The sequence below is a fragment of the Dichomitus squalens genome, assembly GCF_000275845.1.
Source record: "Dichomitus squalens LYAD-421 SS1 unplaced genomic scaffold DICSQscaffold_45, whole genome shotgun sequence".
Classification (NCBI taxonomy): domain Eukaryota; kingdom Fungi; phylum Basidiomycota; class Agaricomycetes; order Polyporales; family Polyporaceae; genus Dichomitus; species Dichomitus squalens.
The window spans coordinates 87,553-102,158 of record NW_006766927.1 but is presented as its reverse complement, the minus strand read 5'-3'; the positions used below and the strand labels follow the sequence as shown (position 1 = coordinate 102,158).

General features: G+C 53.2%; 7 protein-coding genes across 7 annotated transcripts; 1 reads left to right on the top strand and 6 right to left on the bottom strand.

Moving 5' to 3' along the window:
- Nucleotides 1–1,086: 1,086 nt before the first annotated feature.
- DICSQDRAFT_173371 (uncharacterized protein) lies at nt 1,087–1,426 on the bottom strand (the record flags this gene model as incomplete). Its single annotated transcript, XM_007369190.1, has 2 exons — nt 1,087–1,197; nt 1,253–1,426. The coding sequence occupies 2 exons, from the start codon at nt 1,424–1,426 to the stop codon at nt 1,087–1,089; spliced, it is 285 nt and encodes a 94-aa protein (XP_007369252.1).
- Nucleotides 1,427–1,581: 155 nt separating this feature from the next.
- On the bottom strand, nt 1,582–2,217 carry DICSQDRAFT_173370 (uncharacterized protein; the record flags this gene model as incomplete). Its single annotated transcript, XM_007369189.1, has 1 exon — nt 1,582–2,217. The coding sequence occupies one exon, from the start codon at nt 2,215–2,217 to the stop codon at nt 1,582–1,584; it is 636 nt and encodes a 211-aa protein (XP_007369251.1).
- A 334-nt stretch (nt 2,218–2,551) lies between these two features.
- DICSQDRAFT_68009 (glycoside hydrolase family 13 protein) lies at nt 2,552–4,386 on the bottom strand (the record flags this gene model as incomplete). Its single annotated transcript, XM_007369188.1, has 10 exons — nt 2,552–2,636; nt 2,697–2,832; nt 2,904–3,204; nt 3,262–3,317; nt 3,375–3,454; nt 3,508–3,649; nt 3,698–3,798; nt 3,858–4,038; nt 4,100–4,249; nt 4,308–4,386. The coding sequence occupies 10 exons, from the start codon at nt 4,384–4,386 to the stop codon at nt 2,552–2,554; spliced, it is 1,311 nt and encodes a 436-aa protein (XP_007369250.1).
- Nucleotides 4,387–5,833: 1,447 nt separating this feature from the next.
- DICSQDRAFT_173368 (uncharacterized protein) lies at nt 5,834–6,186 on the top strand (the record flags this gene model as incomplete). The annotated part of the gene is made up of 2 exons (XM_007369187.1): nt 5,834–6,053; nt 6,110–6,186. The coding sequence occupies 2 exons, from the start codon at nt 5,834–5,836 to the stop codon at nt 6,184–6,186; spliced, it is 297 nt and encodes a 98-aa protein (XP_007369249.1).
- Nucleotides 6,187–6,975: 789 nt separating this feature from the next.
- Nucleotides 6,976–8,853, bottom strand: DICSQDRAFT_182836 (Aldo/keto reductase). Its single transcript, XM_007369186.1, has 13 exons — nt 8,803–8,853; nt 8,597–8,723; nt 8,490–8,526; nt 8,341–8,430; nt 8,169–8,270; nt 8,047–8,113; nt 7,953–7,990; nt 7,825–7,900; nt 7,755–7,769; nt 7,596–7,696; nt 7,440–7,537; nt 7,207–7,385; nt 6,976–7,143 (listed from the first exon to the last, which is right to left on the bottom strand). Exons 1-13 carry the CDS (start codon nt 8,831–8,833, stop codon nt 7,058–7,060), a joined length of 1,047 nt encoding a protein of 348 aa, XP_007369248.1. The 5' UTR covers nt 8,834–8,853; the 3' UTR covers nt 6,976–7,057.
- Nucleotides 8,854–9,568: 715 nt separating this feature from the next.
- On the bottom strand, nt 9,569–11,138 carry DICSQDRAFT_173366 (Aldo/keto reductase; the record flags this gene model as incomplete). Its single annotated transcript, XM_007369185.1, has 11 exons — nt 9,569–9,785; nt 9,843–9,985; nt 10,043–10,143; nt 10,201–10,215; nt 10,274–10,349; nt 10,402–10,439; nt 10,489–10,555; nt 10,617–10,796; nt 10,852–10,888; nt 10,945–11,068; nt 11,129–11,138. The coding sequence occupies 11 exons, from the start codon at nt 11,136–11,138 to the stop codon at nt 9,569–9,571; spliced, it is 1,008 nt and encodes a 335-aa protein (XP_007369247.1).
- Nucleotides 11,139–12,428: 1,290 nt separating this feature from the next.
- On the bottom strand, nt 12,429–14,372 carry DICSQDRAFT_139831 (aryl-alcohol dehydrogenase). Its single transcript, XM_007369184.1, has 12 exons — nt 14,292–14,372; nt 14,114–14,241; nt 14,030–14,062; nt 13,765–13,956; nt 13,637–13,703; nt 13,549–13,586; nt 13,414–13,489; nt 13,337–13,351; nt 13,086–13,281; nt 12,965–13,012; nt 12,782–12,912; nt 12,429–12,715 (listed from the first exon to the last, which is right to left on the bottom strand). The coding sequence occupies exons 1-12, from the start codon at nt 14,317–14,319 to the stop codon at nt 12,630–12,632; spliced, it is 1,038 nt and encodes a 345-aa protein (XP_007369246.1). The 5' UTR covers nt 14,320–14,372; the 3' UTR covers nt 12,429–12,629.
- Between the last annotated feature and the right edge of the window lie 234 nt (nt 14,373–14,606).

The window sequence follows — 14,606 nt, the reverse complement described above, 5'->3', positions numbered from 1 at the left end:
GCCAGGCGAGGACGGAGGCAAGCGAGAGGGCAAGGCTAGGAAGCTGGACACGCATGTCGCGAACTGCGCACGTCGTCGACGGCGTCGATGTAGCTGGGGGTACGCAGTGAAGCTATGTAGTGCTGGGTACATGCTCAGGGGACGATACACGGCGTTGCGGTGCGCGTCAGTAACGACCTCCGATAAAGGCGGCCCCGCTTATTCACGTCATGACCTTTACTATCTCGTCGTAGGATAGTATAATGCCTTCGAACGCGTGTACCTCGAACAATCCAGACTGAAAGATACACAGCGATACTCTGGCATATGTATGCAAACGACATCGATGTCTCCATAGCATGCGCGCAGATGAGTTACGTACATATTCAGCCAATCAGTCGTCCATTGCACCAGTCCTGGTCATTAATCACCAATCATCGCTCGTCTTTCCCAGCAAATAGCCTCCATAAACCACTGGGCCACCTACCACTCCTCGTAGTCGTGCAAGGCAGGCTGAACTGCTGTCATCACGACACGTCGAAGGAATGCGAACCCTTCCGTCCTTCATTGCATCTTCCGGCCACGGACGATGTCTCATCGTCTCGTATTCCCAGAATATGAGGGTTTTCAGACTTGGTGCCCCTTTCAGTGCACGCTGCTCGAACACGGGCTGTAAAGTCGAACACCTCCAGCGGATATGTTCTTCAGCATCCCTCGAAGCGTACGTCACCGTGTCGCACCCTTCCGGGAGGTTTGTTGGCTCATGCGTGTTCTCAATTGCCCAACAGAGAACCAAGTTTTGCAAGGCCGGACAAGGTAGATGCGTGGAGGGAGCGTCGGCCGTGGTCGTGCATTGAGCAAGTGCTGGGAGGACGGAGTTAGGGCCGGTTGCTCCGCACACGGTGAGGGGGAAAGCCGGTAAGACAGCGACCCAATCCTCGACGGTACATGGTGGAGCGTTCCCCCATGTGATGCACCATTGATCGAGCACCTCCAGATGGGTAACGTGCATCTCTCGAAAGTAATCCCGCAAGAAAACTCCGCCCAGCGACGAGGCAAAAACCAAGCGCAATTTCCAGACTTGTTGAGAGTGGTCTGCAAAGCACTTCAGTTCCCACGAGCAGTCGTCGTGTATGCGCAGAGCAACTCTGTCGAACGGGCGGCTTCGAAAGAGATGACAAGGTATGAGGTCGGCGAGGCTCTGTATATCTTCTCCGGCTGCATAGATGAGGGCGGTTAGAGGAACGGATATGGCATTTAGGATCGCGCAGACCGAAGTGTCTGAGGTGTCGAAGATTCCGAGCTCTTTGAGCAAGGGAAGGTGTACGACAGCAACGTCTCCCGGCACCGGCCACTCGTACGGGATCGCATAGTCGTAAAATTGCAAGGTCTCGAGATTGGGACAGTTGCGCAGCGCCCGCAGCAGAACCCGAGGATCCGGAGACATGACATCTGGATCGTAATGAGAGCGGGCCAGCTTGACTCTCCGTAAGGATCTGGCAGTGAACAGAGGGAAGAGTTCCGCCGGGCTGACCAACAACTCGTGCAGGCGGGGAAGATTGATTTCAGAGAAGCGCGGCAAACTCGTCAGGTCAAATCGCCCTAGGCATCCTCGTCTCCACCATAGATGTCGAGTGTTTCTAGTGCTGGCGTGCTCGTCTCCAACAGCCGGGGCAAATCGTGTAGCAGCCTGCTGTCGACGTAGAGCTGTAGAGAACTGATCCGATACGAATGAAGAGACAGCTCGACAGGAAGAGAAGATAGTGGGTGGAGCTCGTCTGGACGCTCGGGTCCCATGATCTTTGCTTTGATGAGGCATGGGGAGGACCTTTCGAGAAGAGCGGCTGTGACCGGCCGGACGTCCTCGCGTCCGGCCATAACCGTCCCATCGTAGTAAAAGAAAGTAAGCCCTGAAACTGCTGCTGCCCAGAATTGAGGCGTGGAGAGGTAGACAGAGCGCCATCGCCGGCAGACGGACGTCAGATGGACGCTTCTCCAGTCCTTCCACGTCTGACCGAATATCTTGACCAGCAGCTCAGTGTGAAGCGTGTGGATCGGTGCGGCGGCGTTGTGGAGGGAGAGCATCGTGTAGGAGAGGAGGCGGTACTCGTCCGATTTCCTCAGTGTCCAGGCTCTGATCTCATCGCTGCTGAGCCTAGCGAGACTAGCACGGTCGGGTTCTGGCACTGACGACGCGAAGTCGGGGAAGGGAAGCGTATCGGAGTGTTGGTGGTGCATTTCAGTGCCTTGCTTTACGAGATCAGCATATGTGAGCAACTCCATCTAGTCCTTGAACGTACCGACTAGACTTTATGTGGTGTCACGAAGGAACGAGCCCGGGAAACGGACGTGGCTCTACTACCGCGTGCCATCGAAGCCGCGGTAGACCGCCTCGTGGCAACTTACCCACGGTTGCCAACGTGGTAACACCCAGCAGCGAGTATTAGAAAGTCGTCGGACCATTATACCGTATATTAGAACGACTACGTTGGATTATGCAACATATGACGCTAGAGAAGCGAGGCCAATAAGTTGGAAGGGTATCATGCACTCCACAGCCCCGCTCTAGATATCAAGAGGATTTCGCCCCTGCGTGGATGGCAATAGACCCTCGGGCAGGAACGGTTGCGGTGAAAGAGCCCTGAGACACCGTGATCCTGGGTAGAATGAGTTGCGATACAGCTGACAATGTAGGACTCGGAGGCAAGACTACTCACGTGGAACCGTTACACTTTCCGTTCGACGACCGTTTTCCACTGATCACATCGCAGTACGATCCATCCGGAAGAGACGTATGGAACTTCATCCACCATTCCGAATCTTCGTTATTGATCGCGACGAACCCGAGTGACCCTGTGCGATCGCCATCAGCGATCGCCATCAGCTATCACCGTCTCGATGTTGTGGAACGATGTGGAGCATACCTCGCCCGAAAGCGATCCTCTGTGCAGCCGGAGCAGTCCAGTTGGTGATATCCACATTCCCGACGGTGTTGCGGAAGCCGACCATTCCTGAGATGGCCTGCCAGCGGTGCTGGCAGAGCCAGCCATTCGAACCGCCATTGCCCGAGCATACTCCAGTACCGCCGTTGGGTGCACCAGTGTCGCCACTTGAAAAGCTATAACTCGAAAGGACCGTAGGAGTGCCGTAAGGATGAGCGAGGGCGAAGATGTTGGCAAGGATATAGGTGTTGGAAGGAGAGTTGTAATTGAGGTCGTGAGTGTCCTGCGATGTACGAGTGAGAAATCGCTCGAGTCATAACGTGGAGTCTTCCATACGCACACGTTCAGTGTCATGATTGGCAACGAAGACGTTTGCTTTGGCGCTCGGGACCCATCCTACATGTCACCGTCAGCGATTGCGTTGTGGAGACGAACTATGCGAGCATCAGACACCTCTGTTATCCAGGTTCTGGAGGTCTGACAGCCGACTCGAGCCAGTGAACGCAGCTGTGAGGGCGTCTTTGAAGCGGAATCTGCGACATCTTGCGATTAGCCAAAGCGTGGATGATAGCCTCTGGCTACTTACTCTTGTACATGGCCCATCTGAGTGTATTGATTCGGTGTCACGGGCTGGCCAGCACCGTAGACAACTTCTTGAGTGACGTAGAGATTCTTGCCCTGCTTGTTGAGGCGGGACAGAATGTTCGAGATGTCGCCGACGGCCATATCTGAACACTAGATGAGATCCACTGGGATTATGTGAGACAGGCTCTTACGCTTCGCAGCATCGATTCGAAGACCGTCCACGTTGAGACTGAGTAAGTCGTTTCCGTACTGCGCCAAACGACTCCGAACGTGCTCCTTTTCTGTGGCCAAACTACATTGAGGAGAGAGCTCAGACCCCTGCAAAGCTGACGAGGCAGTTCGGACACTCACTCAGCTAAACCAGCGAGTTGGCATGTCTGGATCGACGTCGCGTTGTTCCATTGGTCGATCCCGTGGCGGCAGGCGTGGAAGTCGGAGTCTTGGTAGATCCCAGGGTAGTTATACTTCGTGAATGAAGACCCTGCATAACCATTACCGGAGTCGACCCCTGACATGTGATTCCAAATTGTGTCTATTCGGGTAGCCAACCATGTTGAGTTCCATACTTATTAGCAAAGCGTGGCAGGACGCACCAACTATAACACCGACACCAGCAGCATGGCAGGCCTGGACCATGTTCGCAAATTGATCACGGTTGCCGTGCTTCGATGTGAGCTGGTACGATACAGCCTGGTAATCGGTCCACCAGGAGTCGCCTTGGATATGTTCCTGTGGCGGATTGACTGTGACGCAAGGTGAGTGTTCGCCCGAATCCTGGTAGACGTGTCAGAAGGAACTAACCCTGGACATACCCATAGCCAGCAGGGCCGACGAAGTTTGTACATTCTCGAGCGATACTATCCCAGTTCCACTGAAACATCTCGATGATGACAGACTTGCTCGTGGCAGGCGCGCGGCCGAAGTGGCGGCGTACTTTGAGTGGACTATCATGTCCCTCAACAGCAGCGCAGAGAACTGCCGTAACAGCAACGAAGACGGATAACGTAGACCAGGCGGGCATTAGTGTAGGTAGAGAGCGTGGGTAGCTAGAAGGTGAGTACGAGGAGAAAGAGCGGAGTGGTGGGTTAATCGAAAGCGAGGCGAGACGAGACGAGACGGCTCAGGCATGTGTGGCTGACACAAGCGACCCTGATTATGTCCGTGGCGGGAACCCGGCAGGAAGCGATGAATGTCATCTAGTAAGGCTCTCTGACAACACCCGCGCGAGGTGATAACGGAGGGAGACCGAACTGCAGCGCATAGACAGCTTCGAGAGCATTGCTGACAAGAAGGCATACTCTGAATGAACGTGACGCTGACCGACGACGCACGTCGACCTTTGGGCGGTCCTGGGATTGCTTCATGCCTGGTGAAGCTACACGGAGACGCTCCAATCGGCATCCTACAAGACGGATCCCCGAGATTTTTGTCCTGAAAACAGCGGCGTTCTCTGAGCGAGCCTGAGTGCAGAATACAACACGAGATTGTCGACATGCGTCCGAAGCGCGAACACGGCAACCTACGCCGGAAACTTCCGAGGAAGCCCCATCCATCAAGCGCCTCACCTGTCTGCGCCTGGCCCTGCATTTTGAACACGGTCGAAGTCTACACGGTCGTTAACAATTCATACGCACAGCCCAGCTCACCATTACTATTGTCTTGCTTATACGAAAAGCTTTTGCTGCGCCTTCGATAGTCGACCGTCGCCGGGGATACTGTTGATGACGACATTCTTTCGGACCCGGTATCCCCAGCTCACGACACTCGAGAAGACCTCGACTTGAGTAAGGTGATGTGCTTTTTGGACACGGCAATTCAATTCCCTAGGCCCGCTGTCTGATGGAAACATCTGGAAGCAGTAGGGAGCGCGATGCCCGGCCATTGCAGATAAAATCAACTCTAGTCAGCGCATGTAGCGGGGTGTATAAAGGGCACTGGTCCCAAAGGATTGTACCCACATAGCAATGGCGGACTCAAAGCCCATTGTGCTACGAGCCGTACTCGACTCCGGCGCTCCCCATGGCCTCACGGTGTATACCACCGTCGTAGTTGTCCACGGACTCCGAGTCCGAGTCATGGGGCAGGGCGGTCAGTAGTGCTTACCATGTTGCCTGTCACGGTCATGTCATACATTGAATTTGAGCGGAACAGCGAACTTCAAGAAGCTGCTACCGCTGGCAACTCAACATAGGACACGGTTCATCGCGGTCAACCGGCGTGACTACCCAGGATCAACCCCCTACACCCTGGACGAGCGTGTCCGATTCGAGTGACTTGCTGCGTCATCACCAAATGATGCTGACGCTCAAGCGGAAGCCGTTGAGGTCATGCGCGATCGTGCGGGCGAGTTGTATGACTATCTCGTAAACCTCATACAGCACGAGGATATCCCCTTGTCACGTACAGGAGGCGAGGACGCGCAGGGCGGAGTCATTCTTGTCGGATGGTCTTTTGGCTCGGTCTGGGCAACCGCTTTCCTAGCGCATGAACCCTCATTCCACTCCGATATAAACCTCGGCAAGTGGGTGCGCAGAGTGGTCTCGTACGGTAGGTGATTCATCCTGCGGAAGAGGGGCCTGGCGGCTGACACCACCTCTGAATAGCTCAGCCGGGTTCCTCGGGCAGGCAGTCCCTCCAGGAATATACCTTCCTCTCGTTGACCAGTCTATGCCACCCGTAGAACAGACACAAGCCTTCCACATGTGGGCGACACAGTACTTCGGACACGGAGAACCTCTTGCCATTAAAACGTTGGCAACTCGGGACGGCTTGGAGCAACCTGGTTCAACGCTGAAGAGGATTAGCGGAAAGGAGTTTGCAGAGAGCACGTGCGACGACCCTGGAAGGCTCCCTCATGGATCTGATGCGCTCATTCTGAGATTGTGCACTGTTCACGGGATGGTTCGCTATACTTGCATCCGGGGAAAGCCGACGATCCGACGGATGACTGGCAGGACGTAGACGTGCGTATTTTTTGGTGCGACCATTCAATTTGGACGATGCCGTGGGGTGCACAAAGCGTCGCTGAGGAGCTGAATGCGGCGAAGGCGGCCGGCCACTCGGAAGATTTCTTTTATTCGCCTTTGAGGTGCCAATCACTTCGTAAGTTGGTAGCACGCGGATAAGTGTTGGTGTGCTGATGCATGATGCATCTGCACTAGGCGCATTGGGAGTTTCCGGAAAAGACACTCCGTGCTTTTCTCGGGGACGAAGAAGAGCTGTGGAGGTTGTCGCTGTGTGGAAGGCGCTAGTAGCCCATCCTGTATGGACGCATAACGAACACTGTCTTGAAACTTGCATGTTTGTAGGTACCTTCTTCACCATCTTTGATCCGATGTCAACAATTACCTCCTGACAGTTCATCATTGTCAACAATACTTGAATGTGGACTCCTTCTCAGAACAGCGGAGGGAGCTGGTACAGGACGATACGATACGACGAGATATGGGTAAATGCGCTCGTTCCTCTACGCAATTTCGTACTCGGGTAGCTGCTTAATCGCCCAGAGTACGTGTCTTCGGAACGACTGTGCTGTATAAGCACGTCGAAGCCTAAGAGTGGCCGAAAATGGGCACGGGCACATATGGCTCCTCTAAGGAGTGCAGCTCCTCGTCGCTCAGCTTGACTTGCAGACTCCCTGAACAATGCGCAGCCCATGAGTTCGCGAGCAGGCATCTTCAATAGTCATCATACAACTAACCGATCAAGTCATTCAACTTCTCAATGCTGCTAGGTCCAATGATGGGCGCGGTGACGCCTTCCTTGTGCAATAACCATGCGAGCGAGAGCTGCGCCATACTGACGCCCTTCTTCTTTGCGAGGTCTCCCACCCGGGACAGGGTCGTCGGCGTCGCAGCGCTCTTGTATTTCTCGAGCGACCTGCGTACGATAGATTGTGATCAAGGGTATCACGGGCAGCTAGGTGCTACTCACGGATCTTTAGACCGCATTGTATTTACTTCAGCGTTCAGCGGGCGGGCAAGTAGACCCTTAGCGAGCGGCGACCACGGAATGGAGCCGACTCCGAACAGCTGAGATACATCAGCGTCTGAATCAAGTGAGGGCTTGACAACAGGATGTGGAACTGACCTTCAGCGTTGGGAACAACTCGCGTTCGTCCTCCCTGTATAGGAGATTGTAGTGGTTCTGCATCGAGATGAAGGGCGTGAGATTGTTCTTGAGGGCATAATCTTGACAAGGCACATTATCAATGAGGTGTTCTGCGTGAAGAGTACCTCATCGACGCACTTTGCATAGCATGGACTGCAATCCATACTGCGGTCAGTAGGGGCAATGTCGTGGAGAGTATGGGACATACATTGGTAGGCCCAGCAGGAACTCATCCCGATGTACCGTACATGACCGGCTTTGACGACATCATGCAAAGCTTGCATCTGGGATACTCGTTCAGGAATGATGCTAGGATGCTCCAGCCGGTTCTCATACCGTCTCCTCGATAGGTGTGGTCGTATCGAACCTGTGGCCTAGTACACCATATGCTCAGCACCGCGTCTATTCGAATCCGCGAAACCCTACGCACATTGGAGGACGTCGATATAGTCAACCTGCAACCGTTTGAGCGCATCTCCAACAGCCTCGAAGATGTGCTGGGGAGACCGTTAGCATATTACAATCTCTCAGGAGGAACATATCGGTGCATACCTTCCGACTAAGGCCACGCCTGTTGATGATCCCATTGTTCTCCGGGTCCATGTACTTCTTTACCGGGTCAGGAGCCTCGAGGTCAACCATGGGCAAGCCGATCTATCCGTGCACATCAATATCCCACCGTCGTAGAGACGAAGATGGAGTGGTCAAAAGATCATCCACGCACCTTGGTCAAAATCACGATCTCCTCGCGAGGGAGGTTGAGTCGCTTTATAGCGTTCCCTAACATCTTCTCAGAGAGGCCCATACAGTAGATCTGTCATTGTGACCATTCAGCGACTCTCAGGAATTTCACGATACCATCGAGCGACGTACATCAGCAGTATCGAAGGTAGTGATGCCGTGTTCATACCTTTACTCAGAAGACAGCACGCACGATCAGAAATGGCCTAGGTATGGAGAAAACCGAGACGAGAACTTACGCCACTCGAACCTGCTCTGTAGCAGCTTTCTCATCGATGGTTGACCACGGAAGGAACTTCGGGTTTCCCCACATAGCCGTGCCCAGAATCAACCTGGACACCTTGAGGCCAGAGTTACCGAGACGCACTAGAGGGGACATGGTCAGACAAGCTGAGCATAATGTGGGCATGAATCAAGGCCGAGTTCGAAGGGCACTGCCGCTCACCATATTTCATCGCGTTCGCAGCGGCGGCCATATTGGCAAGTCGAGTGTAGGAGATGAGTGGAGTTGTTCCGAAAGGTCCCTATCTCTCTGAAGATGCATTCTGGAGAGGCGATGGTGCAGTCAATAAATACGAAGTCTTGACCCGGACCGCGGGTGGGTACTCACCGTTCTGAGCGCCATGTATCAACCCAATTCAGGAAATTGAACGTCATGGAACAAACATATCTTGCGTATCAGTATCCATTCCAGGCAGTTATCACAGTCGCCCGACGCCCCGAAGGGCAACCGGAGTTCGAAACTAGGTCGGACGCTGCGTACCGAGCGTGACCGTGACCTACGAAGTTATGTGTTGTAACGTCGGCCGGTCACCGTGAGCTTATAGCTATAGAGTGCCAGGGCCCTACATAGCAGACTGTATTTGCACGGTGATTTATCGAGGTGGCGCTGGTGAAAACGGTGCGCCACCCAATGAAAACCGTGGCGGATTCCTCACCGTACGGCCGCTAGCGCCGGCCCCACCTGGTGAAAACTCAATGAGGGCGGATAATGAAAACGCTGATAAATATCCGTGCAAATACACTCTAGCATCGAGTTGTACCCTCAGTCATCAATCAGGAATCAGGTACATGGGAGCGGAACCCTCTGGAATCCAGACGGCTTGCCTCTCACCGGTCCTTTGTCGAATGCGCGAGTTGATTTCATGGTCATAGTGCACGGGCGTCGTCACTCGGTTCCACTTCTGTCGTGCGCACCATGCCAGGCCCTACTACACGTGACCAGACACGGCCAATGGCCGATACTCCTCCTCCACGAACTTCATCTCGTCATCTGTCAGCTTCACATCCAGTGCACCTAGTAGATCTTCCAAGTTGGCGAGACTTGTGGTGCCGACAATCGGGGCAGTGACGCCCGGCTTCGATAAGATCCAAGCCAAGGAGACCTGCGCCATAGTGATACCCTTACGTTTAGCAAGTTCTTCAACTCTGTGAATGATGAACTGCTCGACAACTCGACATGAAGGTAGTGTGCGTGATGCGTACCGCTGTCTGATAGCAGGGACGATGTCATTCTCGTGTCTCCGCATCATCTTGTCTGTCTTGCCTCTGGCGGTGTCTGCACCGACAGGCCGCGTGAGGAGCCCACGACCGAGAGGGGACCATGGGATAGAGCCCACCCCAAAGAGCTATGACACACACTGATGTTGAGCGAGACGGAGGAGTGAAGAGCAGTGATTCCTAACCTTCAAGGTAGGGAACATTTCGCGCTCCTCTTCCCGGTAGATTAGGCTGTAGTGATTTTGCATTGAAATAAAGGGAGTCAGACTGTGGGTGATCGCATAGTCTAGGCGCGCAATATTGAGCCACCCCGGGGATGCATGCATGAGGCGTCATCACGTACTCTGCATCTGGTGGACTACAGCGGACGCAACAGTAAGACTGCACAGGATTGTGATGTTGAATACATTGCTCACACTGGTAGGCGTGGCAAGAGCTCATGCCGATATATCTGACGTATCCGGCTTGTACGACGTCGTGTAGCGCTTGCATCTGTGTGGAAGATCAGTGCCAGCATTTCGAGCAGCTGATAGGGATTCTCTACCGTCTCCTCAATGGGAGTAGTATAGTCGAAGCGATGACCTATGTGGAGTGATTAGTAGTCCCCGACTTTGATACGGCATATACATACATTGCAAAACATCAACGTAATCCAACTGCAGGCGCTTCAGGCTAGCCTTGATCGAGTCGAAGATGTGCTACGCCGCGATAAGCTGCAGTTGTCTGCGTTGGGAATTGGCACGAGGTGACAAAACGCACCTTGCGGTTCAGACCATGCTGATTGATGATGCCGGACTCCTCCGGTTTCCCTTCCAGCCGCTCGCCTTCTTCGGCGACAGGGAAGTAAACCTTCGTCAAGATGACGAGCTCCTCGCGAGGAAGGTCCAACTGCTTGATAGCGTTCCCAAGGATTATTTCCGATCGTCCGCTAGAATAAACCTGTATCAAATCCTTCTGAGATAGGAATTTTGCCTCATACATAGTCTATACTCACATTCGCAGTGTCGAACGTAGTGATACCGTGTTCAAATCTGTGACGAATACAATCGTCAGGAATGTTTCTGTGAGGGAGTCACGACGCACGTACGCGTATTTAATGTGCTTGATAGCCTCCTCCTCTGGGAGGACCCACTCTGCCCAGCGAGGGTCACCATATGACATGGTGCCGAGGATGATCTTCGACACCTTGAGGCCCGAATTCCCAAGGCGGACTGTGGAGTACGAGGTGGGCCAGTTAGCGCGCCTGCAGTTTGCAACATGATGCTACCTACCATAAGGCATCTTAGGAGTAGTCACCATCACTAGTGGGGATTCCTGTTGGGTCGCGCGGCTGGAAGTAGACGTAAGAGGGGAACTTGAAGATATCACGCCGGCGATGCTATTTATATACATGCTCAAGGCCAGAAGAGACTCATTACGCAGCACATAGCGTGCTGAATATAGACTTCCATTACCATTACTTGACAAAGTCGCCCTATATGCTCTCTGAAGTCCCAAACCATAGCGTTCCTTTCCCATACCCTGCAGACGCGCGGTCTGAAATAAATCTTTTGAGCTTCGCTCGAAGGTCATGGGGGCAACAATTCGGTCATCGCATCGAGAGAACCAGCGAGTTCAGAGAATAAGGTTAAACAAGCTAGATCATGGGTTTGGGACTGGTGAGACGCGCTGCAGGGTCGGTGAGAGTAAGTGGTCAAGAGGGCGTCGGTGGTCCGGGTCGGATAGTTAAAGGACAAGATTGGAAATTCCGGTAGGCGCCGACCATAGGACGAACTTTTGCCGTCATCTTTCCTCCAACGAGCTTCTTTGTTGTCGCTCACCTACTAGCAAACGAGCCTCATTGGCCCCCTCGTACAAGCACAGATATGCATACCCAGATTGGGATCGGACGTGCTGATTAGTTCTCCTCCGCAAGACCTTTGCGGCCCAGCGCGGATGGAACCCGGTTCCGAGTATGATTGCTTATCCTTGATACCTTCAAGGAGCCAAGTTTCCGAGGGGAAATGTGTATAGATTTCATTCATATAAGGCCTTGCGCAGTGTGCGGTGTTCGGCAGATACGCGCCATAGGTCATCGTGTTGGCTATCAATGCTGGCCCGTGCTAGTCTTGTCAGGTCTCCGCTTTTAGTCTCATGGACGAGGACAGCAGGGGGGCATCCAGATGAAGTTCTTTAGCCATCCCGTGAGCGCAGGAAGGAGTGGTTAATATCATTGTAGCAATGGATTATGCTCACAAAAACGGTTCCTCTGCAGCTCGAATTATAACGATTGTTGACAGAGGATGGAACCAAGTGAACCTAGGCCCGCGAGGTACTTACAGCTTGATTGCTGGAAACTAACGGCTAGCTACGCATCTACGATTCGAGACTGGTACGGGACTGAAGCTTGCATCTTTGAAAGAACACCTAATCGAGTGTGTTGTGGTGTACTTCATCGTATGATAGTAGGAGAAAATTGCCTGCTGTACATCAGATGGGCACGTTGAAAGAATTGACCTCTCACGCCGCCCAAGATATCCACGAAGCCAGAAAGCCAAGAGTCGCACAAGCCAACAGGTGTATCTGACACCGGCTGAGAGGAGTGTGTATTTGATGAAGCGGGGAGTCCGCGCGATATAGTCACACTCGCACTTCTCAGTTCTTGCAACCAAGCATTCGGACATGGAAAACTTGAGATCAATCTCGGAATGAAGCACTTGCTGTGACAGTCCGACTAGATCTCCTGGTACCCAATCATGCGATCCAGACAAGATACACTTCAGAAATAGACCATCAGAAGTGCCCTGCGATTGCGACGGGTTTGTACGGCTCCTCGAGGAACTTAATCTCATCTTCCGACAGCTGGACATCCAAGCCGCCTGGGTGCGCCATAATCAGAAGCCATTCTGTGGAGCACGTTTGGTCGTGGGATATAATATACTTACCCAAAATGTCCGCGAGGTTGTCAAGACTCGTGGTACCGACTATGGGAGCCGTGACACCCGGCTTCGCGAGCACCCATGCGATGGCGATCTGCGCCATGCTCACACCCTTCTTTTTGGACAGCTCTTCAACCCTGTATCATGGTCGTGAGCCTCTCGGTCTAGTCCGAGCACCAGTGAACTGACCGTGTGACGATGGTGGCAGTGGATTCATTCTTGTATCTTCCGATGAACCTTTACCATCCGAATATGAGGCAATTAAGCATTGCATCCTATCCTCACATCGTGCAGGAGAATGCGCACGTACCAATCGGTATTTCCGCGCTTGGACTCGGCGTCAGCAGGGCGCGTGAGCAATCCACGAGCGAGCGGGGACCAGGGGATGGAGCCGACACCGAAGAGCTTGAGCGTCGGGAACATCTCGCGCTCTTCCTCACGATAGACGAGGTTGTAGTGATTCTGCATCGAGATGAACGGAGTGAGGTTGTGGGTGATAGCGTAGTCTGCGCTTCAGGTCAACGCCAGTTCACCATGAAGCTGCATATTCAGGGCGCTCACTCTGCATCTGGTGGACTACATGTAGTAGGCGGTCGATCAGACACGTGTCGGGAAGAGGGTAAAAATAAAGCACTCACACTGGTATGCGTAGCAGGAACTCATGCCGATGTAACGGACGTATCCGGCCTTCACCACATCATGCAAAGCATGCATCTGAGAACACAATCCACCGTTACTGCTCCGCAAATACCAGACATAATGGAAGCGCTGACGGTCTCTTCCACAGGGGTGTTGTAGTCGAAGCGGTGGCCTGCAAGCGTGTCACGCGCATTGTTGCATGGCATTAAGCACCAAACTTACACTGCAAGACGTCGATGTAGTCCAGCTGCAAGCGTTCAAGGCTCGCCTTAACCGAGTCGAATATATGCTATTTCGGCCATTGCATCAGCTTTGTATCAACGATCGCCAGTCAAGCATATCCGGCTTACCTTCCGATTGAGACCATGCTGATTGATGATTCCAACCTCTTCAGGCTTCTTACCCAGAGCGATGAGGTTGACGGCGGGAGACGCAGGGACAGGGTTGTAGAGTTTCGTCATGATGACCAGCTCCTCCCGCGGCAGGTTCAACTTTTTGATCGCGTTGCCAAGCACAACCTCAGACTGTCCGTTTGAGTAGACCTAGATCGCGAGCGAACGTAGCAGTTCAATGGGATCAACGGTTGATCTGAGACAATATTGTGCAGAGCCTTACGTTCGCCGTGTCAAAGGTCTGGATGCCATGCTCGTACCTTGAACATCGTGAGTGTATGCGCTCATCAGCCCAGCAGAGTTGCACGTACGCATATTTGATGTGCTCGATAGCCTCTTCCTCTTCGAGGACCCACTCCTGCCATTTGGAAGAGCCGTACTGCATAGTTCCAAGAATAATCCTGGACACCTTCAGGCCGGAGTTTCCGAGACGAACTGTTCCACAGCGGTGAGAAACGGCCACCCAATTGGAATGTTGCACGCACCATAGGACATCTTCTTTGGGACGGACATCTCTGCGCTGTTTCAAGACTAACTCACACGCTTTGCTGCTCGAATTGCACCTCAGGGGAGCAGACCTAGGTGCTCTTTATATACCTAGAGACAAGCGCAGAGCCCACTGGTACTCCGAGTGGGAAGGGTGACACTAGAAGGGTCGTCCCATACTATGTCATTCCTGACTAAGAGCGTCTGGACATATTTAAGTTTGGTCAGGCGATAAGACGCGATAGACCGTGGGGTGTTATCGATGCGCGGACTGATGCTTTTGCGACCAACTGTGCGACCCTGCTGAGAGTGCC

What these genes read in the sequence shown, in the direction of transcription:
- DICSQDRAFT_139831 (XM_007369184.1), bottom strand. Translation starts at nt 14,319, where the DNA reads ATGTCCGTCCCAAAGAAGATGTCCTATG. An exon ending in AGCATGGTCTCAATCGGAAG is followed by an intron (nt 13,704 to 13,764) that starts GTAAGCCGGATA and finishes TGGCCGAAATAG; the next exon opens with CATATATTCGACTCGGTTAA. An exon ending in AAGCGCGGAAATACCGATTG is followed by an intron (nt 13,013 to 13,085) that starts GTACGTGCGCAT and finishes CGGATGGTAAAG; the next exon opens with GTTCATCGGAAGATACAAGA.
- DICSQDRAFT_182836 (XM_007369186.1), bottom strand. Translation starts at nt 8,833, where the DNA reads ATGGCCGCCGCTGCGAACGCGATGAAATATG. An exon ending in CCACACCTATCGAGGAGACG is followed by an intron (nt 7,901 to 7,952) that starts GTATGAGAACCG and finishes CGAGTATCCCAG; the next exon opens with ATGCAAGCTTTGCATGATGT. An exon ending in GAAGTTGAATGACTTGATCG is followed by an intron (nt 7,144 to 7,206) that starts GTTAGTTGTATG and finishes CGCATTGTTCAG; the next exon opens with GGAGTCTGCAAGTCAAGCTG.